Raw genomic sequence first — 23,444 nt, forward strand, 5'->3', positions numbered from 1 at the left:
AAATGGGCTCTGGACAGTGGAGTGCTAGATGTTTATGGATGTTGCCAAGTTCCAAGCCACTGCGCATGCCAGGAAGCCGGAGCAAGGATACATGCCGTCAATAATGCCTCTATATCGTATACGTCCAGGTGATGACTGGAGTAGCAGATTTAGCGCCTTTGGTTTGCACAACGAAAGCTTCCCTCTCCACATCCTCGCCTCCTCAACTCGGCTATGAAGATAGTCCAACAAGACGCTCCAGAGAATCCCGCCATCTGAAGAGTTGACCAGGTCAAGATGTAATGCCTTGATATCTGTGAGTGTTAGATGGGTCTTCGGGTCTTAAGTTCTTTTTTAGGCACCTACCTGGAGACATAACGCAGAGTTTGACTAGCGGCCACTGTTGGATGGTAGTTCGGTTAATAAAGGCATTCATGACCAAAACAGTCCTAGGGTCAAGAGGAACTCGTGGATGATCATCCAATGTTAAGGTAGGAGAGCTCATAAATTGATATGTAATTAAGGAAGTGTAGGATGTGCTGAATGCAAGGCTTGCTGACAGCGTCAAGTATGCATGGCCGTTGCCGTTTGGCCTTCGGAAACCGATGGCGTAACTGGACACGCTTTGGAACTGCCTGCAACGCCGTAGATGGCACTTTTATAATGCCGATTATTTCCATTTTGGTATTTGTCTAGATTCCGGGGTGAAGAAGAAGACCCCATCCCGTCATAATACTTGTTCTAGGCACCTCATCCCCCTTTTCGGATTTCGAGCCAACTTCTCGGATTAGAGGAAATCTACCTCTAGTAACCTCTCTACCTCTTTCTTCAGGGAGCCCTTCTCTGGGCTTAAACTTTGAACCGATTTAGTGATACTGAGGTCACAGGGAGAGCCGGCCGAGGTGCTTCGTCAGCAATTGAAGGGGCAGGTAGACTCTCTTCCCTAAGGTAGCTAATGGGAGACAGAGCTTGATATGGCATCGTCAATGTGCGTTTTGGAGACAGAAGCGTGACGGCGCCGGGATCTGTGTTGAGGAGTTGATGTCGGGCCAATTTCACCTGGTTTTGACTTTTATATTGATTCCCAAATCCTGGAAAAACTGATCATGTGGCTCAAAGCTGAAGGTTTCCCCTTTATAGATACTAATAATGGCAACCCTCGCGTCTTGTGATAGGCAGTTTAGATCGCGTATCTTACGCAGGATGGAAGATCTCCGTTCCTCAAATAACTTTTTCTCCCGCTGGTCTGGGGACCTTTGGAACTTTTTGGATGTTATGTCGAGATGGATGTTCGCCTTTCGTAGAGTCGACTTGTGTCAGTCGTCCATGATATTTAATATCTTCCGCTCAATGTGAGAAACTGTAGACTCTCTAAGTATAGCAGCGTGCGATTAATAGAATATGGTTCAGTTACCTGGCTGGCCACACCACGAAGGCCCTGGCTGGCCGCATTATCTAGGCTGGCCACACATGGCCCTGGTCACCTCAAGGAGCGGGCCGCTCGTAGCCAGAATCCAACTGGAATCGCACACGTCGCGTCAATCACGTGAGGTTGTTGCACCTTCAAGCAGACCGCAGCGAAAGCAATTGTTCCCAGCATCGTGTCCGCAGTCCTTTATCTCTGCGAAACGATGCAGCTCATTGGTCCTTTCCATTCCGTCGCACAATGGTCTCACACAACAAAACACCCTCTTGTCCACCAAGCATTAAAGCTGACGTTTTGTTTTCGACAGTCTCCACCTTTCTCCGCCTTACTCCTTGAAGTCCAGCCAGGGCCGGGTGGTGACCTGCTGCGGCCCCAAGATCGACTCTTGTCACTCCTGCCCGCGTCCTACCGCACTGATACCGACGATATTGTTGCCGTAGGTCGGGATGTATGTGCCTGCATCGCGAAACAACTCGATTTGAAAAGGTTAGACAGGGTCCTCAGTTGGCTGTGGGTTGCCGGTCGCCCCATGCCACCGCGTCCGCTGCACCGCCAGCTCCTCCTCTTCCGGGAGCTCTTCGTCACGGAGCAGATGGACATGCACCTGGTCTGGACAAGCGGCCGACTATTTGTTAAACCAATCCCGCGTTTTCTGCTCGACCCTGCTTTCTGGATGGAGTATCTCTGTTGCCAGTCGGGTTGCAGCTGTTCCGTTGCGAGCGAATGCAATCGGCCGGCCCTGCAGCGGCGTGCGCTCGGGTTCCTGTTCTCGTACGCCGCGCTTATCTCACATGAAAGTGACTTTTCTATAGCACAGGACAAGCACTTGCTGCCGCCGGACGTGACATGGCTAGCATGGAAGCACCTTGTCGAACAGCTGGACACCGAGCACATCTACTCTAAGGTTGATGCTCGATTCCACTACGGCGAGCTCCGCCTCTCCCGTCTGAACAAGATATATCTCCTCTCGCAGCGCCCGTTCCTCCTTCATCGCTACACGCCACACTGGCAACAATACGGGGCCTTTTTCCAAGACAACTTCGCCTGGCTGGCTTCCACCACCATCTACATTACTATCGCCCTTACCGCCATGCAGGTCGGGCTGGCAACTAGGACGCTGGCTGGCAACTAGGACGCTGGCTGACAACGACGCCTTCCAATCCGTATCTTATGGCTTTACTGTCTTTTCCATCCTAGGCCCCGTCGCCGCCGTGGGGCTTATTGTGTTGGTGTTTTGTTACATGTTTATCCATAACTGGGCGGCAACGGTGGCGTATGGAAAGAAAAGACAGCAGCACATAGCTAACAGCTCGGAGAGTCCATGATACTGCAACCCAACCATGTAACTTTCGACTTGATTCAAATAGCTGATCCTCATTATCCACAAGCGGTCTGTTATGAGACCCATCGTAATTCAACCATTGCCCCCGAGAAGCATTACTCAGACAGAGCCGAAGTGCTTTGTTGTCCATGTGGTCTGCAGCAGGGCACTATGTTCAGCCCTGATACACAAGCAAATGCATCTATCCAGCCAAGATGAATGTATATGATGTCGAGCGCGGACATTCTGGACGTACTATCGAGGCTACTGTGCGTATGTTCAGCTATCCTGGCGGCTATAACTTCAGGGAGCTTCAACCTCTACTGCGGACCATACCTCTTCTGTTTCAACTTTTGTGCCGTTTGTCTTGACACGATTGGGATCGATTGCGGTTGATAAGCGCCGTAGACGCCTGTCCAGTTGCGTCGCCCATGCTACCGCGAGATACCGTTGGCAGCAACCGACGTTACTGGCTACTTGTGGGCCAAGATGATTGGACGTGGTCGGCTGTGGCGCTTTGAGCTGTTTCGCATGCACGAGTAGGAATCACCGAACGACTTGGGTTTTGCGCCAGATATTGGGCGCTCTCGTCTATGAGGGCAAGCGATGTTCGATATTTTTCTCCTGCCATAATCGTGCACAAAGGGCGCAAAGCGTGTCTATAGGGATCTCGTTTTATCCTCTCACATATTTGTTTCAACGGGGAGACCCCAATTCTCGAAATATTCCTGGGATAAGTACCATGGTAGGATCCCTTTCGACATAGGAAAATGCGGCCGGACGCTAACTGCCGCCAATCCCTTTAGGCTCCGAAGGGACTCCGCCGGATCGCCCCAGCTCATGACGTCCCCGACAACACGACCATCGAGTACGTTGCACCGACCCAACGACTAAAGGCCTGTCTAATAGTATAGTATCATCGCAATCCACGGCTTGGGCACCGAGTCGCCGCGGACATGGGAGTTCAAGAAGAAAGGAAGAGGCGGAGTGGTGAGCTGGCTGTCGGACAGCGACATGCTGCCGGCAGCTCTACCTGAGGCCCGCATATTCACCTACGACTGGAACGCAAACTACTTCAAAGATGCACCCGTACAAACGCTGCTCGGCCATGCTGACACGCTGCTCAAACTTGTTTCCGAAGGCCGCGGTTCGCAAACGCGACCGATCATCTTCGTTGCTTCTTGCTTTGGGGGCCTTATCCTGGCTGAGGTATGTCCCGATGGATTGACGGCGGACAGCGGTTAACATCCCTAGGCTGTTAATCGAGCAGCCCAGGAAGGCAGCGACTACCGACATATTCTGCTTTCCACTGTCGGGGTCGTTTTTCTCGCCACTCCGTTCCAGGGCAGCGATGCCGCCCAGCAGGCTCGGTGGCAGGTGCTGGTTGCCGGCATTATGGGAGAGCAAGCCTCCGACCAGCTCATACAAGACCTCGAGCAGAAACACGACTTCGTTCGCCAGCGTATCCAGAAATTCACCGAGATCGCGAATGCCGAGGCGGTCCGACTGCCCCTGTATTGCTTCTTTGAAATGAAGAAGACAGAGATGTTAAGAGGCATTCTACCAGAAAGTTGGGCGAAGAAGCTGACTGAGGGTGTGATGAAGAAGATTGTACGTTGATTTTATCGCGATTCATAATGTAGCTGACGCAGGATAGCTTGTGACGGAGTCCTCGGCTTGCCTCCATGGTTTCCATCGTCAGGGGCTAGATGCAACCCATTCGGGCATGAACAAATTCGAGGGTCCAGAATGCCCCAACTTTAAACTAGTTAAACATGCGATCAAGCAATTCGCTGAAAATGCACCTGCCGTTTTAACGCGGCGGAAGAACTGTAAGTTAAACCATCCCCTCTGAGCGGCTGCTACGGCTAGGATCCTGCTAACATAATAAAGTACCTGGCAAGCGGCACTGGATTGTCCCGTTTGGACGTAACAAGGAATTCATCGGCCGTGAAAAGATTTTCCAGGACCTTCTCGGGAGGATCCATCCTAGTGCAGATAAGGATGACTGCCAGCGGACCGCAATCGAGGGCCTGGGAGGGGTGGGAAAGACGCAGGTCGCGCTCGAGGTTGCTTTTCGCGTCAGCAACGAGCACCCGAACTGCTCGGTCTTCTGGGTTCCCGCTGTGGATATCACTAGTTTTGAGAACGCATACCGTGCTATCGGCCAGCAACTTACGGTGCCCGGGATCGATGAAGTGAAGGCAGACGTCAAAGCACTTGTTAAGACAGCCTTGAGTTGTGAAAGTACGGGTAGCTGGCTTTTGATCATTGACAACGCTGATGACAGAAAGCTACTCCTTAGCGACACTGCCCTTACCGACTATCTTCCATTCAGCCGGAAAGGATCTATTCTATTCACAACGCGAAATCACGAAGTTGCAGTTAAGCTAGTGGGGCATAAGAGTCACATTATCTCAGTTGAAGAAATGAGCAGAGACGAAGCCTTTAAGCTATTGCAGAAAGGCTTGAAGGGAGATCAGATGCGTGATACGGCAAGCACTATCGCGCTGCTGGAATTTCTTACGAATCTCCCTCTAGCGATACAGCAGGCGTCTGCTTATATAGCCGAGAAGCAGATCTCAACTACACAATACCTTGGACTGTGCAAATCCAGTGACGAGGATATGATCGAGCTACTGAGCCGGGACTTTGAGGACCGACACCGATATCAGGGCATTCAAAACCCTGTCGCCACAACTTGGCTGATTTCGTTCCGGCACATCTCAGATCACGACCCGCTAGCGGCAGACTACCTCAGGTTTATGTGCTTCCTAGCTGGGAAGGATATTCCGCAATCTCTGCTGCCGCCGGCCGGGAGGCTAAGGACTGTTGACGCAATTGGGACTCTGAAGGCGTATGCATTTATCTCCCAACGGAAGGAGCCAGATACTTACGACATCCATCGGCTGGTCCAAATATCGATGCTACGCTGGTTAGCCCAAAAGGGAGAGCGAAAGGAATGGACCGCTAAAGTGCTACAACGGCTTAATAATGTGTTTCCCTCTCCGGATCACGGCAATAGAGAAGTATGGATGAGCTATCTTCCGCATACCCAATATGTTTTGGAACTGCGGGAAAGGGTGGATGACGAGGAGGCGCCAACAGGTCTTCTGTCCAAAGTGGGCCAGAGCTTTTATAATTTAGGAAAATATAAGGAGGCCGAGCAGATGCATCGGCAGACGCTACAGCTACGTGAGAAGGTGTTGGGTAAGGAGCATCCCGACACACTTACCAGCATGAGCAACCTTGCGAGTGTGCTCGTTAGCCAGGGGAAGTACGAGGAGGCCGACCAAATGAATCGGCAGACGCTACAGCTACAAGAGAAGGTGTTGGGTAAGGAGCATCCCAACACACTTACCAGCAGGAACAACCTTGCGCATGTGCTCAAAAGCCAGGGGAAGTACGAGGAGGCCGAGCAGATGCTTCGGCAGACGCTACAGCTACAAGACAAGATGTTGGGTAAGGAGCATCCCAACACATTTGGCAGCATGAACAACCTTGCGAATGTGCTCAAAAGCCAGGGGAAGTACGAGGAGGCCGAGCAGATGTATCGGCAGACGCTACAGCTATGTGAGAAGGTGTTGGGTAAGGAGCATCCCAACACACTTACCAGCAAAAACAACCTTGCGAATGTGCTTAATATCCAGGGGAAGTACGAGGAGGCCGAGCAGATACATCGGCAGACGCTACAGCTACGTGAGAAGGTATTGGGTAAGGAGCATCCCGACACACTTACCAGCATGAGCAACCTTGCGTGTGTGCTTGTTAGCCAGGGGAAGTACGAGGAGGCCGACCAAATGAATCGGCAGACGCTACAGCTACGTAAGAAAGTGTTGGGTAAGGAGCATCCCAACACACTTAGCAGCATAAACAACCTTGCGAATATACTCAATATCCAGGGGAAGTACGAGGAGGCCGAGCAGATGTCTCGGCAAACGCTACAGCTATGTGAGAAGGTGTTGGGTAAAGAGCATCCCAACACATTTGGCAGCAGGAACAACCTTACGAGTATACTCGGTAGCCAGGGGAAGTACGAGGAGGCCGAGCAGATGTCTCGGCAGACGCTACAGCTACGTGAGAAGGTGTTGGGTAAGGAGCATCCCAACACACTTGGCAGCATGAACAACCTTGCGAATGTGCTCAATATCCAGGGGAAGTACAAGGAGGCCGAGCAGATGTCTCGGCAGACGCTACAGCTATGTGAGAAGGTGTTGGGTAAGGAGCATCCCGACACACTTACCAGCATGAGCAACCTTGCGTGTGTGCTCGTTAGCCAGGGGAAGTACGAGGAGGCCGACCAAATGAATCGGCAGACGCTACAGCTACGTGAGAAGGTGTTGGGTAAGGAGCATCCCGGCACACTTGAGTAAGAAAGTCGTGCGGTATCTTTGAGAGTGTAGAGTGCCAAGTTTTCTATTCCAAGTCTAAAGCACATTCGTTTATTGCTTTACTCGCTCTTTCATGTTCTTTTATGTTTCCTTTTCATGTCTTGCCACAGGAAAGGTTTGGGAGGACGAGTTACTATTAGTTGTCGTTTATCGTTGAAATACAGCACTTATTTGTGGATTTTGCAGTATGTTTTTGTTTGTGTCTCCGAATCCTCACAGCGGGCACCGTCAATGGCCCGGAGTCCCGGAAACTACGGGTATTATGAAGAACCCGGAACTTCGGAGAACACGGGCATCATCGGTGGCCTGGGACCTTGGAAACTACAGACATCATCGATAGCCCGGAACCACGGAAAGTGCGGCAGTGAAGGAACTGGAAGATTAAACACGAGGACTGGATGCTTATAACAGGCTCCTCTTGCAGCACATTCGAAGTATTCTGTTTTCTCTCTTGTTAAGTCAAGCTATCAAGTCAAGGTTAATATACTGGTTTTCTACACTCTCTTTCAGAGCATAGTCCTCTGCTATTAAGTGCCTATCATCTTATTCACACTTCCCTATACCTTCCTCCTTACAGGGCACAGTTCCCTATACTTGTCTTCCTTCAGTAGCATTGCACACCGTCGTACAGCGCAGTCCAAGGAACCCTAGAGTTCTCAGGTTGCTGCTTCCACTTACTCGGCAGGACCTATTTAACTGGTCTGCCAGAGTTATAATTCATAACATTTTTTTTAGCATCTGGAGGTGGCCAGGCTCTACCCGAATGCTCCTTGTTAAGCAACCTTGAGGTGGGAAACCATCCACTCCCGTGCATCGTAACATCGGGCGGTACTTGTTAATAGATAACATTCGACTTGTCCCTACAAGTTCTCCGAATTTATACAGCTCCAAGGCCAGCCCCATCATAGCTCCAATTCGTGAATGCTGCATATTCCTCCGTGTCGAGGACCCAGTTGTATGCCTCGTCGAGCACCACGTCCTTCTTTTTCCGAATCTTCCTACGTCGTCCTGATGATCCACCACGAAGAGGTCTTGGAGGTACCCTTAGTCGTTTTCAGTTTTGTTCTGAGCAATAAGCTCTCGGATGTCCTAACTGATATCTCCGAGTGGCTTTTCCATTGCTTTGGCACGCTTGAAGAGTTAGCCCAATACCTCCTTCGCTTGGAGCTTGTTGTACTAGTCCGAGTCCCTCTGCAGGGCATCTTCCGCGTCCGTGACAGCCTTCAGGGCGGCGTCCCAGTCGTCCCAGTTGGCAAGGCCACAGAGAAAAACGAGACCCTGGTGGCGGTAGTAGGAGCAGATTCTTTTTATCTGGTATGGGAGGAGGGCCTTGTAAAGCGCGACGATCCTCGCCTTTAGCTGGGGCAGGATCGATTCTAAAGACTCGTCGATGTGATCCTTCTCCAGGAGATATTCGGACGGGGCGTAATACCAATCCATTCTGGAGATAATGTGGGCGGTACCGGCAAGGTTGGTTCTTGTTGCTCTTAGCTGTAGCCCAAGGCAAACACCGGTCCCTGGAAGCGCAGCCGATGCAGCTTGTGGCACGCTTTGGAGTACTAAGTCAACCATTGCCTGAGCGGATAGGACGAAATCAGCGAGGTCGCCAACCCCCGGTACTTATCCTGGAAGCCTTGGATATTTTCTGTTGACCCTTTTCAACCAACTCCCTCTATGTGCTTTTGTCGCGCGATTAGATCCTTCAGTTTGGCTCGGGGGTCGGCTGTGGAGGGCTCATCGGTCTGGCCGCCGAGAACTTTTTCCAGAATTCTCCCCTAGGACCCAAACAAGATCCACATCCTCCAACTCAAGGCTGTCGTACGCGGCGTTCCATAGCATCTCGGATGTGGAAATGGCAGGGGTTGGTTGCTGTAATGGCACTTGCGCGCAGCGCCCCAGTACTATCACCATATGTACGCCACTAATCTGAGTCAAGCCGGCAAGCTTAACTCACCTGTAGCTTTTGATAGCAATCATAGTTGGTTTGGTGCCAGTGGTCCTGCCTACAGTGACAGTTGCTCTGTAAACTCGGTTGCTGTTGACTTGTATCGGGGCTCGCCGGGAAGATGGGCTTTTTAAACCACCCGCTGCACCAGTTCGACATGTTCTCGGTAGAGATTACTTGAATAACGATACTTGCCGGGAAGAGGGATGCTATGGCAACAGCAGCGACGACGAGATTTAACAGTGGCATTCTGCGCGACTTTGCCATACGACGAACACCCACCAACCTTTAAGGCCAAAGAAACCAATGTTGTGGTATCCGCTACGGATCGTTCAGGGCGGGCTCTTATTAAGCGGTTTGATGAACTGGACATCCGGTAGGATACCCTGGAGAGGCAGCTCCAGACATGATGTAGATTGTGTCGTACCGGGAAGAGGCTAAAAATCCAGATGTCGTTTAAATACGTCGATGCCAGTCGGTCGCGGAATACGACAATGTGGCGGGGTCCCAAGCGAGTGTTTTCGTCCATCTCTGAACAGATGCTCTCCCAGCGAGCTATACAGCTTGATTCCGAAGAAGCCTCCAGCTAGCCATCCATTTGGCATGAAGTGTATAATCTGACGTGATGCCCAGGGCCGTCCTGCGACCTAGGACCATACTGCTGGCGTGACTATTGGAAACAGGCGCTACAAGTTGAGACTTGCCACCTCAGAAGCCTCATCAAATGCATATTTTCATGCCACAGCCGCTTTTGGCTGACGGTCATTGTAATCTCCCTTGATGTAATACCGTATATATCCTGCCGGGTACACAAGTGTGTGTGAGAGCACACAGTGTGGATGGTTAGATGCACAAATGGTCCGTCAGTGTCAGGCCAGTGCTGTGACAATAATTATTATAATAACGCTTTAAACCTCTTTTATAATTATTAAAGTAAAGGGCGAACAAATAACGACGGAGGTAACAATATAATCGTTAAAAAGATATTAATATTCAGCGATAGCGTTTAGGTAATTACGGTAAAGATTAACCTACGGAATGAAGGTAGTTAATAACGTGACGATAATAATTAATGCTTCATCAAATATAAACCGCAAAGTATACTACTTAAGTTATAAGTTCTATCGCTACTAGAATTGGATATAATTATCTTCGACCCTAAGGCTAAGCTTTCGCGGGTAGGAGGAAACTACGCCGGTAGCTTGGAGGCCCTACTAAGCGTGACGACGTTTAGCGTCCAGATCAACTATCGTAGGAGCAGCGCAGGTCGTGGGAATAGCGTAAGTTGTAGGAAGGGGCACAGGGACGACGAGCAGGTGTTTGGCTCGATGCTTCAACCTACCAGTATCTCTGCAATCTTTCTTCGGGAACAGTTTGCTGGTCCATCTGTAACAGATTGCAATGCACGCCCGTGGCGATGTTAGTCTGATGACCTGCCGAAGCTGTTCACCTTTTGAGCATGCTACCGTTGTCGAGATCATGACCAACCCCGGAGTTATCCTCCCGCATGCGTACTTCCCCCTACGAACAACTCCGGACCAAACCTCCTTACTTACCCACATCAAACGTAGGCTACTCCTTCAGTTGTGCAACCTCCGTTAGCGGGTGGGTTTTGCACACTAAACGCCCCAGCCCTACCTATCTGACGTGTGCAACATTAAGTACCATACATCAAGACGCCCCTTTCCTCCCAGCTATTATCCTTCCAAAACCACAAGCAGCTAAGTGCGAGGTCACCACTCGGCCTTTTCCGTGTGGATGTTGCCGCTAAACTACCGTCAACGGCGCAATAAACGTCCCACAACATATGCGGACCCGATCCCTCTCCCTCGTCATCCATCTGACTGATTGATATCTGACAGAATTTCGGTGCCACAAATTTTGAACCAACGAGCCGGGTCAGGTCGTACACATCCCCAAGTCCACAGCTAATTCGCCGACATTTTTCTCCAATCACTTCAAAGCAAAAGCAGGAGCAAGGTAAAGGACAAGTAGTAAGTCAATGTAAATTTTGTCAATTCTTTCGTCAAAGTTCTCCCCCTCTGACTATGGCAGGCCTAACCCCACCCCCTATGCCCATCCCTTGCCGAGTGAGCTCATGTCTCACTCTTACCCATCCGACCCTTTCGCAGCCCACCATGATGTAAGCAGCCTCCCTGCCCAAGTTCTTTGCTTTCCCTGCCCCATAGATGCTTTTGATGATTCGATTCCAAATGCAAGAAAGCAATTGATAGCCAAAACCTGAAACCCCAAAAAGAAAAAGAAAATGTACAATTGCCCCAGCTACAAAGTAAACAATGAAGGGAGAAAATATCTGGTATCTTTGATAGCGCACTGTTGGTGATAGCCTTCCTCTCCATGTTTTATGGGTATATAGGTAGAACGGCCGTGACGACATTATAGCTTTTCCCCTGAAAATATAGTAGTCCTCAACGCCTGGCGTGAGTGTGATGAGATGGTGATGTTAAATTACAGGAATACAAGAATGAAATAGGTCTGGTGAAAAATGTGATAGGTTAAAACAATGTGCATTGAAGTGAAAAGGGTCAAAAGGAATGTTAAAAGGGGGTATCAAAGAAGATGAGTATGTGTAGGGTAAAAGATTGTATGCGGGTCGGTCGTAGCATCGTTACTCAAATGAGCATGAGATCGTGTAATGCCAAAAAATAAGAAAATAAAGCAGAATTTAGGGCTTGAACACCGCATTGGTCAGAAAGAATTCTTCGCTGGCGGGTGTTGGCGTCACGATGGGTGATGTCGACGCAGTTGAGCAAGTAGTCGTGGTGGGAGGGGTTGAAGAGGAAGAAAGAGAGGACGAGGAGGTCTTGGCCTCGAGTTTGGAGAAAGGGATAGCCATCCTGGCAGGAGAACTGCTCTTCAGGAACATCTGGCTGCCCCGAGTGCGATTCCACTTTTTCCTCTCGACATCAGAGACTGGGTCCTCCTTCGCCACGGACATTGCAGGCTCCTCCTTTACCACGGACACCACTGGCTCCTCCTTCGCCACGGCCTCTGTCCCACCCATGTTGCTAATCGTTTGCTCAACGTCGGCAAGGAGGGCATACACGTCATTGTCAGCGTAGATGCGAATCGTCTCCGCCCTTTTCAGGGTCGTGACAGACTCCCCAGTCTTCTCTTTGGCCGCCGCAGTCTCCTCGGTCAAGGGATCCTCCATGATGGTTGAAGGAACTTGAGCTACCACCCGCGGAGGAGAGGAGGAAGGCGAAGAGGAAGGCGAGGTTTGTGTGAAGGCAGTCTTCGTGGGGCTTCTCGGAGGAGTTGACATGCTGGTCGGGCAGTTCAGGGGGCGAACTCCCATAGCGAGCTGCAGAGACTCGCTCACACTAGCAACGCCCGTGGGTGGGACGGCCAGGGTGGCTGCGGCGGCGACGTGCTCCAGAAGCTTCTGGCGGACCCGCATGCGCCGGTTCTCAGCGTGTTCGAGTTTGGTAACCCAGTCATCAATCGAAGCGTCAAGCTCAGCAAGGGCTTCCTCTTGCTTCAGCATCGAGTCGTGACTGAACTTGGCCGTCCGGGGTGATCGCAGATATTGGCAGATCCGAGTGTGTAGGTTGCGTCGTCCAGCACGAAGCGAGGTGTAGGTACGGCGAAGGTATTCAGTGCGCTCATCAAGCTGACGAAGCTCTCTAGAGAGATTGTCGACGTCATCTTTTCTTAGTACCTCAAACCTAGCCGCCTGCTGAAGAGCTTGCTTGTGTAAAGCAGCTGCCTCAACAGGGCTAAGCATATTGACCGCATCACTTGCCTTCCACCCTTTGGGCAGTTGCTCAAATGCTCGTCGCTCCGCACTGGAGCTTCTCTTGGATTCTCCTCGCCGCGACATAGCGCGAAGAGTGAGATCCGACCGCTTCCGCGGCCGACCTCTCTCCATGATACTTCCTGTATCCGACACATTTCTGGTGTGGCCTTGGGAAACTTGTGGTGTTTCGTCATTGGGTTCGGCCTTTGGCGTGGCCGAGGGATCCGGTGAGCCTTCTTTGGGGGTCCCGACGAGCGCATAGTTCGTAATACGTTCCCATGGTCTGGGTGATGATCGGTGCTCGATGGGAGCGGACATGGGAGCGGATACAGGTGTGGGTAGCGTCGAGTTGGTCATGGCGGTGGTGGCGGCCGATGCAGGTGTCAAGGCAGCTGAACAGGGGGTGAAGGGAGTCTTGATTCTTGGGGAATCATCCGTCCTCGCCGACCGTAGTGGCATGTCCACAGGTGTGCTGCCCGATCGAAGCCGATTGAGTGAGGCCTGTTGTGTTAAACGAGGAACTGCTGATGTTGAAGCTGGAATAACCAGAGGCGTGAGACTTTTTGGCGATAATGGTTGCCGGAGTTCTCCGTGGCTCCTAAATCCACCTCGAAGTTCGTGTTTTTGTTCCGGAGATTGCTCCAACGTTGGTGACAGGAAGTCGACCATCTGGTTCTGCTTCCACGATGCTCCCGGTGCGCTAATCGAGCGCTCATGGAAAGGTGGTCGGCCTGGGATCGTGGCTATGGTGGGGTTAGTCCAAGCACATGAAAGCAATCGTGTTGGTTGGGGATAGTAACATACGGGAATCCATGGCCACTTCTTGTACGGTTGTCATAGGTCCCAAATCCGGGACGCTAACCTTTCGTCTGCGGATGAGGTTGTGTTCCTTGATCCGTATCCTGAGCCCTGCCGCAGCAGGATTTTTTTCGCCCTTCTCCCCGTTTTGTAACATGGCCAACGCAAACGCTTGCTCGGGGTCCAGAGCCTTCCCAGGGCAAGTAGCTACTTGCCTCTCTTTAGGGAAGAGCTGGTATTTCCTCTCTGTCGTCTGCTGCATTCTCCACGCAAATGGTTTGATCTCACCAGATGAGGTAGTGTTTAGCTGTGTCTCGACGTGTAAGCTCACAGCCAATGCCACGACAAGGGAGGGAAGTATGTTTGGGGGTTAAAGTGGCTGCATACCGAATCATTGGAAGCTTGCGGGGTGACTGCTTTTGATATAGTGTTGAGGCTAAGTGAAAGGTCGTCCGAGTCGGAACCAGAACCGCCCAAGCAGTTGGCAATGTGAGCCATTGGTGTGGTGTGAACGCAAAGCCGAATCTGTGTAAGAGGTATATAGTCGCACTGGCCCGGAGGATGTGGTGCAGTTAAGGGCCAGGAAATGTTCTAAGCTTCCCGTGTCTGTCGACCGGTTGATAGGCTGGAGGAGTTGACGGTATGTATGCACTTGTTTTCTCCAACCAGGACGCCCACGAGTTCTTAAGAGTCTGATAGAGATTCGAGACCGGACAGGCCCCAAAGTGGATAATAAGCCCCAGGCCCTGCTCACCAGGGGCAAAGAGTTGAATCGTGTGTGACAGGGAAAGACAGGCAGAGCGCAGTGCACGGAGATGAGGGTTGGCACATGGCAACCCCATATCTTTGCGGTGGGGGTGCACAGTACGGAAAGCTGCCAGGACAAGACCTGCCATTGAGGACCCCTTGCCTCGACATCTTTGGTGATTTCTCCCAGAGGTACCTCTGCGGCCTGGACACGAGAGAGGCACCGGGGGAAAGGGGCCTGAGACAAGCCATCGTTGTTGTCGCGCCCCGGTAGCTATCCGAGCTGTTGAGAATTGGGGGGTACACAACGCACAACGGCGTCCGAGGCGAGCAGTCGGGTACCCAGGACCCTGGCTTGACAGCTCAAAGCGGAAAAGCCGCCGTCGAGATACATGATGAGACATGCCCAGAAGAAGAGAAAAAGCTGCTGCAAGAGGCACAGAGTGATGAAACCGCTTAGACCAGTTCAGGGCCGACCGAGCATCCCTGCTAGGAAGACAGGGGGCTTCCACCGCAGCCCCACCACCCAGGCATCTCGCCGCAACCCAAGACTGGACGTGCCTGTCCATATCTGGCCGCCGCTATGAACTACTCCTCCACAGATATCTTCCAGCAGACCAATGGGTGACCCATGGCTAAATGAAGGGACGTTGGTAGAGCTGGGGTGCAGCATCTGAGAGTGCAGCATGTGCGGAATAGCCAGCACGGCATCAGTGTCGACGCAAACCTTCCGTGCTCTGAAGAGACGGAATAAAATAAAGAAAGAGAGGGCAGAGCCAGAAGAAAGCAGTGGCCGGAAAATGTCCTGAAAGTTTCATGGATATCTGAGCTTTGCAGTTGACGTTCATGCCGATTACCTGCTGGTTTCAGAAGAGGAGCTCCCGTCTTCGGTGTCCGGCTGTTGCGGATCGATACCGAAGAGGTTGAATCGGCAGTCTTGTTGAAGATGGATGCAGAACCTGGTGTCATCCCTTCTCCTCAACGACCCCGCAATCAGAGGCTTGGGAGCTCATCCGGGACGGGAACGCGATAGAACCCCTCTTCATAACCCAGTGCCTACCCAGTAGTTGGTCCAGCTTGAGAGCGGGAGGCAACATGACATCCAGCCCGTGGATATGTCGGTTCTGAGGGTCCTTGCAACGACGCCGGGTCAGTGGTTGCTCAGGACGATATCCCGATACCGCTCCTACTTCTGCTCGACACGATTCTTCAGGGCCTCTCTATGAGTGGGCATACACGGTGAGACTGTGAAGATTGTAACATCGCGCTGGTCAGGGTGATGGGCTAGGCCGATGCTTGATGGCTCGCACGGACCTCTCGACTTTGCAATGCTGTAACTAAACAGCTGATTGGTGGGCTGGTGCATGAAGGAGTCGTAGGGACTGGAAAGGCGAATGAAGAAGCCTGCTTGAGGCGTCTGAGAGCGGCTGTATCCTGTGATCGGTTGCGTAAGAAGAGGAACAAGCGCGAGATTCGCAATCGCTTCGCGGCAACCCCACGTTAACGGTTGTTGCGCCTCAGATCGACGTCCAGCTCACCAGTGTCATCTGAACTGGCACCTTCCCGGCAGGGCAGGGCAACGGTAGTTGACGGCGCCGGCGATATGGGGACAGAGCCATCCGCGTGAGCTCAGGCATTCTCTTGGTGCGACGGAGTCGAGGATGGACGTTGGCAGTGGGGTCCTGTTCGAACCATGATCCATCTCGAGGACAAACAACTGCCCCACTATGCGGTCCGATAGTTGCTTCACGTTGGGTGGGAGGGCATGAAGCCGGTGGCAAGATCGAAGACATCACTGAATGAATCACTGTAGTGTATCATGGAACTTGTTTCTGCTCGAACCTGGCAGAAATTGGCCACTGTCATGCGGCCAAAAATGGAAGTTCTTGAAGTTGAATGACACTCCATGGCAGGCAGCATGGAAGTGAGGGGTAAGGTGAATTGCGGGACGTTACTAGCGGCGTTTGTAAAAGGATCTCAACTCAACACCACCACCAGCAAAATAACCTACTTCTTGAGCTCTGGCCGCCGCCGCTAATCATGAGAAATCAGTTCTCTTGCTCGTTATTTCCACGTGGCGGGTTCGATCTTCGTTTGCGGCATGTTCTAGTCATGATCCAGGCCTTCTTCCTGCTTGGCTTTCAACGGCCGTCAGAGAAGCAAAGAACCTCATCTTCAAATCCGCCCTGCCCAGAAACGCCGCCTTTGCAACAGCAGGACAAGCCGCTAACTTGTCAATGCGCTTCATGACTCCAGTCTAATTCAGGATGGTCGAGAACAGACCCTGGAAGGCCATGTGCCTCAAGACAGACACAGCTAAACCTTGTGGACCACACATTCTTGACCATATTGACAAAGGGGACTGACACATGTGCGTTGCATGCAGATACCTATCTACATACACGTCAACAACCGGTCTCTTCCCTCGTTGGCAACGTGTAGACATCACGAGTACTCATCTTCGACATACAAGCGAGCTGTCCACACAACACTTTCAGTAGGATATATTCTCTCGACACTTTCTCTAGCTTAATGATCAATTCCTCTTCTCAGCCTCGACATCACGCAGCATGTAGCTGGGCTTGGCGGTTCGTCTGATCTTTAGAGTCGCAATACTCCGACTGCAATGCGAGATGTCTGTACAGACTGGTTTCTCGCATCACGCAAGACGATCACAGCGCTAATGGATACATCTACCAGATTTTTGATGAAGCTGGATCTCTTGGTAGTGGTTCTGCAGAGTGATGGTATTTCCAACTTTGCTGGGCATCGCAGCGTGGGGGACGGCACTGTTAGTCAGAGGCAGATGAAGAAAGTGAGCGTTCCCCCAGTCATTTCATTTGGATGTTGCAATGCTGCAGGTTGATCGACGTTGGTCACCCGGTTTCTGCTATCACTTTTTTGGGTCTCAAGTCTTTTTCTTGCATGCTTATGTTGCATTCACCACCACCACCCTGCATTAAATGTTGCTTTCGAGCTCTCTTTACTACAGTGACAACCCTGACAGTTCTGGCGGTGAGCATTTGAAGTCACAATCACTCAAATTACCCTGCGGGTTGCAGAGCCACGAGAGAGCACCAAGAGCTTGCAAAAGCGCTGTTTCTTGCCATATTCACGACTTTACACAGCTTATATGAGCCATGTAGCGTTGACAAACGGACGGTACTCGGAATCAAACAAATCAACATCATTCAGTTTCCACCAGTACCTACTGGCAAGGGCAAAGGGTATAAGTGGAGCGTTCAGGTATGGCCCATGGCGCACTGGAACCCATCAGCATCTAATATTTGAACTGGCAAGGTGCTGTCCAATCCTTTGTATTAGCATGCTACACTTACCTTACTCACCGGCCACACCTTAGACCTTTTCTACAGACAATTGTGGAATACATGAGAGCTATCGACAGGGCATTATTTTGCTGTGGTGTTTTCGTACATTGATACCTACCTACACAAGTGAGTACATCTAACGGTCAGCAAATCCTTTCCTCATCGGGACAGCTGGGCTAACCGACCGCGACAAAGTCTTGCCTAACTCGGGGGTTACTCGACCCCTGAAAAGATTTTGGCTGTGGATCTTCTGAAGCCGCGATCTCTCCGAGATCCTCAGGGATCATGTTCTTATGTCACATACTTAAGGACAGGGGGCCGCGCTCGGTCTCGACAATCCACAGAATGTTGCTCCGATGCTCATGGGGCTGGATGCTGTTGCTCCAAAGCAAGCCACCGAGTCTACGCGCGATGAAGCGCACGCCAGACCAACAGTAAGTAAACACATTCAGAAGCTTGAGCTATCGTATAACAACTCCAAGACGATTGCCCCGAAAAATATCAGAAACAAAGCATGCAGGTCAGACTCGGCAGAAACGAAACAAGGACCCAAGCTTTTCGGATGCGGGGCAACGAGGTTGAGAAACACTGTTTCATCCAGGATGTGCTAGAGACTGGGGCTATCATTGGTCAAGTGACCAGAGTAGCTCAACTACCACCCACCTTCTCTCGTCCTGATATCCTATTCATGAATAGCCTCATAGGCTTGAACGGCGCCATTGACGAGGCAAAGCAAAATCCAGGTAGCTTTTCACGGGATCAACGCGGTTTGATATCATCCCCTTGGTCTAGTCCGAGCCTTCGTCTCAATCAAGGACGGGAAGGGAGCACTTTGCGGGAAATGGATGCCCTCTTCAGTCGGTCTTCGGGCTGGGAAAAGAGCAAGAGGTGCAATCTTTGAAGCAACGCACAGGTCAAGCGATGCAAGCACTCAAAGTCCGCAATTTCTCTGCCGTCCATGGCTATAGAGATCGCAAGGCCGTGCGCACTCGTCGACCTCACAAAGCAGCGCACAATATCAGGGTGAGGGAGCAAAGTGAGGAGGATGTCTCGGTAGCATTGTGACGCCCATCACTTTCCCACAATGTGTATCTGCTTGATCATGCTGTAGGGCAGGCGTTATCTCCCTTTTCTGCCCAAACTCCGTGGGCTTTTCGATACCCCTGTTTCCAATCGTACGATTTTGACGAAGCTTGTTGCAGTGACAGTGGACCTTTAGTTTTTCCCCCCCTCATTTTGAGATCACAGATTTCCGATTACTGTTACAAAGGAAAGAAAAAAGAAACTGCTATTAATAACAAGCAGCATTATAGCGCACCTCCCATGCAATCGAGACCCCATGAGGGGCCTGGTCCATTCTAACGCGAGTCACACACAAGGGCACGATATATCCTGTGATCACCAAGGCATGCGATGGTTGGCATTGGTATCGTTGTATCGCGGCATCACATTCGAGCATCACCATTTTTGACAGCTTGACACTATCACTATTACACGGATGCAGGCTGATAGCACTGTGTCTGTTATAGCAGTCTGCTAAATCTTGGGTGAACACATGGACTGGTCGAGAGCAACAATGGATAACAATGATCGAGACTCGATGTGATGATGAACAGCAACCTGCAGAAAGGCCTTTAATATGATCAGATAAATGGCTCAAGATCGTCTGGATCTGTTGCTGTTCAACACCTTGACCCTCGATGGGATGGCCAAAGGATCCGAGGGAGTCCTGGACTGTGTCAGTCTGGCACAGCCATCACGTGCAGACATCACATACCCCAATCACTTGCATCAGCACACAATACATCTATCCATGAGGCCCATGCATCGTTGTTGGTGCAGGTGAGCAATCACTGTCCGCAGCTTTGCGGTTCAGTGGAAAGCAATGCTCGCTTTCTGTACTGCAAGAAAACCCCAGCCCAAGATAATGTTTCTTTTGTGGTCAAGTTTGAGGTGATGATCGCTGACAGATACCGGTCACTAGCTTGCTAACGTCATGGATCGTCTCCAACGGGCCGGGAGAGGCGCAGTTTACGTTTCACCTGCTGGGCGGGCTTCCAGTTTGTTTCTCGGTTCTTGAAGCTTCGTGGTTGGCGTTCACCTTCTTCACACCACCACCTTTGGCGATCCGGACCGGCCCTTTTCTGTTTGACGTTCGCCGGAGGTTAAGTCTGGGGAATAACGACCAGAACCATACGAGGAGCCCATCCACCCTCTCGGGTCGAGTCTCGCTGTCCCAGGACGGGGATCGACACGATAAAAGCTCGTCTTAAGACGCCCATCGCGGCACTTTTGGGACCTTTGGCAATCAATTGATGGCCCAGCTGTGCTTTGTCACGGAATATTCCATACACCACCTTCCCCATGCGTCGCTTGCGATGGTGGTGGTCGTTGCTCTGGTCTTGAATACTTGACAGCCCCCCATTGGTCGCTTATCGCCGCGGGGAAAGGGGTGACAGGGACCGGGCCTGCGGCACAACCACGCCTCCCAGAACCCAAAACACTGGCTTGGGAACCCTCACCAAGATCTTATTCAGCAGATCGTTTGGAATTTGGGGGGAGCGCTGGTGATAGGACAACCGATACGAATAGATTGTTTTCTTTGCAGACGGGGTTGAAGTCCTCGGATCGTAAGCGATGCTGCTGCTGGTAAGAGGCATCACCGACATGGTTGAAGATGATGGTCCAAACAAACTCAACAGGGGGACCACGTTTCCTCTCCAAACTCCATCTGATCTATGTACGAGCAGTGCGACGATGAGGGTGGTCAACGTGCGCGCTTCAAAGGGAAAGGTATGTTACACCTTGAGAAGATGACGAGCGGCTCGTCATTCCCTTCAAAAGCAGTGAACAGACACATCCCAATCTGCAGAAAAGCAAGACATAAATAGCTTCATCGTCCGAGCGGGCATAGAATTTTCTGCAAGCACTTGAACCAGCTTTTTCGCTGTGATGTTGACCTTTCTTCATCAACACACCGGCCGTGCTCTCGGGCGTGCTCCGACTGCATGTTCCTTCGTCTGCGCCGCACAGAATATCGCTGCACGAGACCAGCTTCGCTTCGATGCGTGTTGCAAGGTTCCTGAGACAACAGCGGGGGAGAAAGCTGCCTGCCAAGCATAACCTCCAAGGTCCTTCAAGATCGGACGAAATGCCTCCACCCTCACCACGTTTTTCTTTAGTCTCGAAACAAACGCTAGTGAAAGAGTGAGGAAAAAAGGTTTAAGCGCGAGGGGGGCCTGATCGGAATGCTCGGGAAAAGAAGAAGAAGAAGCTTAGTTTAAAGCGAGCAGAAACCGGGAAGATGATTCCCGATATTTCGGCTTTCGGCCAACAAGCACTCAATCGGCGGGTGTCTCCGTTTGGCAAGACCCGGCTGCCGCGGCGCTGGGACGGTGGGGCACCGGGAGCTGTTCCGCGCTCCATCCAGCAACGGCGGGTCAAGCAACTCTGTCTCCAAGGCTTTTCCCCCTGCTTTTTCCTTGCCCAGAACCACCAATGTTCAGCAGGAGGACAACGGCAGCCAAACGCACGAAATCTTGTTCCCACGTCGCAACGATTCGAAGTGCCCACGAGAACTACTGCCGGCATTCGCTGCTACATACAGCAGGCAGATATGTGAATCCCCAAGGATCATGTTGCACCATTTGCTATCCAGACATCTCGATGTACGGTACGGCACCTACTGTCTGCCTGCGATAACAACTCACTCCACACGATCTATCACTGATGTTTCGAACTGTCAAGTTTCCGGTGTTTCAAAACTCCAAGCTTTTTATCACCTGACCTTGGAAGAAACATTAATGATATTTCTTGATACACAATCTCCCTGCTCCGAAATTGCCCGTATGCTAGTGTGGGTTTTACTAGGTTGTATCCAAATGTATGTTGGGTGCTTTTGCATTATAGCCCACGAGATGATCATATCATATCACCAGGTGGCATATAGCATTGACACAGGGTCTCTGCAAAGAAGATTGAAACATTGAAACCTCACAATTTACTTGCAACATGACGCGGGAATGATACATGGTTTGAACATACTGCTACGGAACAATTATTAAGAGGCGAGTGCCGTCAGACAACCCCCTATTAGACCCTTATCCAGAACGATGGGAGATGATGTCTTGGTAAAAAGCTTCTATTTCTTATCAATGGTTGCGATAAGTGTTGATGAGGTTACCACCAAGACTTCTTAGAGTAGGGAGCAGAGGGTATACGGGAGGTGTTATACGTATGCAGGAGGGCACCATTGGAATAGCCTCAAATGGGGAAAAATAAGCTCGTTCACGTCGATAGAATATCACCTGCTCAGAACGACATAGGAAAAGCTTCCAAACATACTCTGTCAAATATTTTGAGTGGTATTTTTGACATAAGAATGAAGAGACACTTACTACCCGTGACAGCCTCGTTTTCCCTCGATGCTCCGAAAAGCTCGTTGTCATGCAAAGTGGACAGAAAGAAAACATAGAAATGCGTATATTTGAAACAAGCCTGAACCTCTACATCCATGGGTTACCATGGGATATTATCTTCAGTTATGAACTATACTCATCAAGGGAGATAGTAAGCATCTGAAGCATCAGCCTTGAGCATATTGCGCATATGTCTCGACCCCGGATTATTTTACACTGTGACATCGCCTAACATCTTGAGCGGAATTCCAAGACCATAAGTCAACGTAGACATGCTCGTAAATCTCGCTTCAATCTCAGTACCAGACCAAGACTTGCATCTTGGTGTCACAGAGCAGTTCCCAGCCAAGCCGAAGAGAGGCCCCCTTTCAACTCCTAAAGTAGCAAGAGTAGCGGACCCAAATATGAGGTATCGTGACATTGCCCTTTACGAAGTGTGGTCTCTATCCCCCGTCTTGCATATTGTGGAAGGTGTTTGAGGTCTTCAAACGCTGGTTGCATACTTGTACATGTTGCTACGCTCTTTTGAACATCATCAGATTGGATTTCCTGTTGTTACACGGTGAATCAAAAGCATGAAGCTTCAGACACTGTTGAATGACGAGCATGTGAAGGGCATGGTAGCTCTACAATCCAGCAGACATCACCACATGTGCCTGGCCATACCAACACAGGTAGGTACGTGACTCTTGAGCTTAGTCCCTATTACCCATATCACCATACACTTCACCAATCCCATCCAGGTAGGGTATATATGCCCACGGGTAAAGCAATTCCAAGGAATGGAATCATGTCATGAACAGGCTGTTACTCTACCACAATACAGAGCAACATGAGCACATGGCTCTCCGCATTCTACAACTTGTCAGTGCCGCATATCTTCGACTTACGAGGTAAGCCGTCTTGTTGCGGTCGCCACACGCTGTGTCGGCACTTGGGGTCGTAACCTCGGAGCTCAGTTGGGCAGTGGAGAGAAGATAGCAGTGATGTCCAAGGCAGGAGGTTGTACAGTCATGAAGTTGGGGCACAATTAAGACACGGAAGCTGATACTTGTCTTACACACAGATTATAACTCGTTTATTGGGTATGAACTAGGATGAGAACTTCTGCTCGGGTGGTGAATACCATACACTATCCTTCTCGAACCTTTGAACAGGAGGGTAACCACCCGCCTGTGCCTTGTTTCAGCTTTTCAGGTTAAAACTTAGGGACTGAGGGTCAAAGTTCAGATGGTTTAGAAGTCTGGGTTGAGATCTTTGCTAGCCGAATGGTGCTCAGTGTTTAAGTTGAGGATTGTAAGAATGGGCGAATCAGATAGCTCTCCTGACC

At 50.9% G+C, this 23,444-nt stretch overlaps 6 protein-coding genes across 6 annotated transcripts; 4 read left to right on the top strand and 2 right to left on the bottom strand.

Annotated features, from left to right (window-relative positions):
* Positions 1-1,934: 1,934 nt before the first annotated feature.
* On the top strand, positions 1,935-2,730 carry QC764_0041890 (uncharacterized protein; the record flags this gene model as incomplete). Its single annotated transcript, XM_062940294.1, is given in 2 exon segments — positions 1,935-2,510; positions 2,530-2,730. The coding sequence occupies 2 exon segments, from the start codon at positions 1,935-1,937 to the stop codon at positions 2,728-2,730; spliced, it is 777 nt and encodes a 258-aa protein (XP_062803600.1).
* Positions 2,731-3,143: 413 nt separating this feature from the next.
* On the top strand, positions 3,144-7,099 carry QC764_0041900 (uncharacterized protein; the record flags this gene model as incomplete). The annotated part of the gene is made up of 6 exons (XM_062940295.1): positions 3,144-3,471; positions 3,533-3,594; positions 3,641-3,935; positions 3,981-4,337; positions 4,384-4,558; positions 4,620-7,099. The coding sequence occupies exons 1-6, from the start codon at positions 3,469-3,471 to the stop codon at positions 7,097-7,099; spliced, it is 3,372 nt and encodes a 1,123-aa protein (XP_062803601.1). The 5' UTR covers positions 3,144-3,468.
* A 1,194-nt stretch (positions 7,100-8,293) lies between these two features.
* On the bottom strand, positions 8,294-8,557 carry QC764_210350 (uncharacterized protein; the record flags this gene model as incomplete). Its single annotated transcript, XM_062944743.1, has 1 exon — positions 8,294-8,557. The coding sequence occupies one exon, from the start codon at positions 8,555-8,557 to the stop codon at positions 8,294-8,296; it is 264 nt and encodes an 87-aa protein (XP_062803602.1).
* A 2,503-nt stretch (positions 8,558-11,060) lies between these two features.
* On the bottom strand, positions 11,061-16,254 carry QC764_210370 (uncharacterized protein). Its single transcript, XM_062944744.1, has 3 exons — positions 15,558-16,254; positions 13,627-15,491; positions 11,061-13,565 (listed from the first exon to the last, which is right to left on the bottom strand). Exons 2-3 carry the CDS (start codon positions 13,880-13,882, stop codon positions 11,749-11,751), a joined length of 2,073 nt encoding a protein of 690 aa, XP_062803603.1. The 5' UTR covers positions 13,883-15,491; positions 15,558-16,254; the 3' UTR covers positions 11,061-11,748.
* On the top strand, positions 15,577-18,278 carry QC764_0041930 (uncharacterized protein; the record flags this gene model as incomplete). The annotated part of the gene is given in 6 exon segments (XM_062940296.1): positions 15,577-15,937; positions 15,943-17,002; positions 17,108-17,182; positions 17,563-17,613; positions 18,011-18,130; positions 18,222-18,278. Coding segments are annotated over 5 exon segments (312 nt in total). The 5' UTR covers positions 15,577-15,937; positions 15,943-16,993.
* A 1,069-nt stretch (positions 18,279-19,347) lies between these two features.
* Positions 19,348-22,101, top strand: QC764_0041940 (uncharacterized protein; the record flags this gene model as incomplete). Its single annotated transcript, XM_062940297.1, has 2 exons — positions 19,348-19,434; positions 19,681-22,101. The coding sequence occupies 2 exons, from the start codon at positions 19,348-19,350 to the stop codon at positions 19,774-19,776; spliced, it is 183 nt and encodes a 60-aa protein (XP_062803605.1). The 3' UTR covers positions 19,777-22,101.
* Between the last annotated feature and the right edge of the window lie 1,343 nt (positions 22,102-23,444).

This window comes from Podospora pseudoanserina, chromosome 2 (assembly GCF_035222485.1).
Source record: "Podospora pseudoanserina strain CBS 124.78 chromosome 2, whole genome shotgun sequence".
NCBI lineage: Eukaryota > Fungi > Ascomycota > Sordariomycetes > Sordariales > Podosporaceae > Podospora > Podospora pseudoanserina.

Excerpts from the sequence above, each read along its gene's own strand:
- QC764_210370 (XM_062944744.1), bottom strand. The coding sequence starts at position 13,882 with ATGCAGCAGACGACAGAGAGGAAATACCAGCTCTTCCCTAAAGAGAGG. Across the intron at positions 13,566-13,626 it reads AGAAGTGGCCATGGATTCCC|CCACGATCCCAGGCCGACCA; the intron begins GTATGTTACTAT and ends ACCCCACCATAG.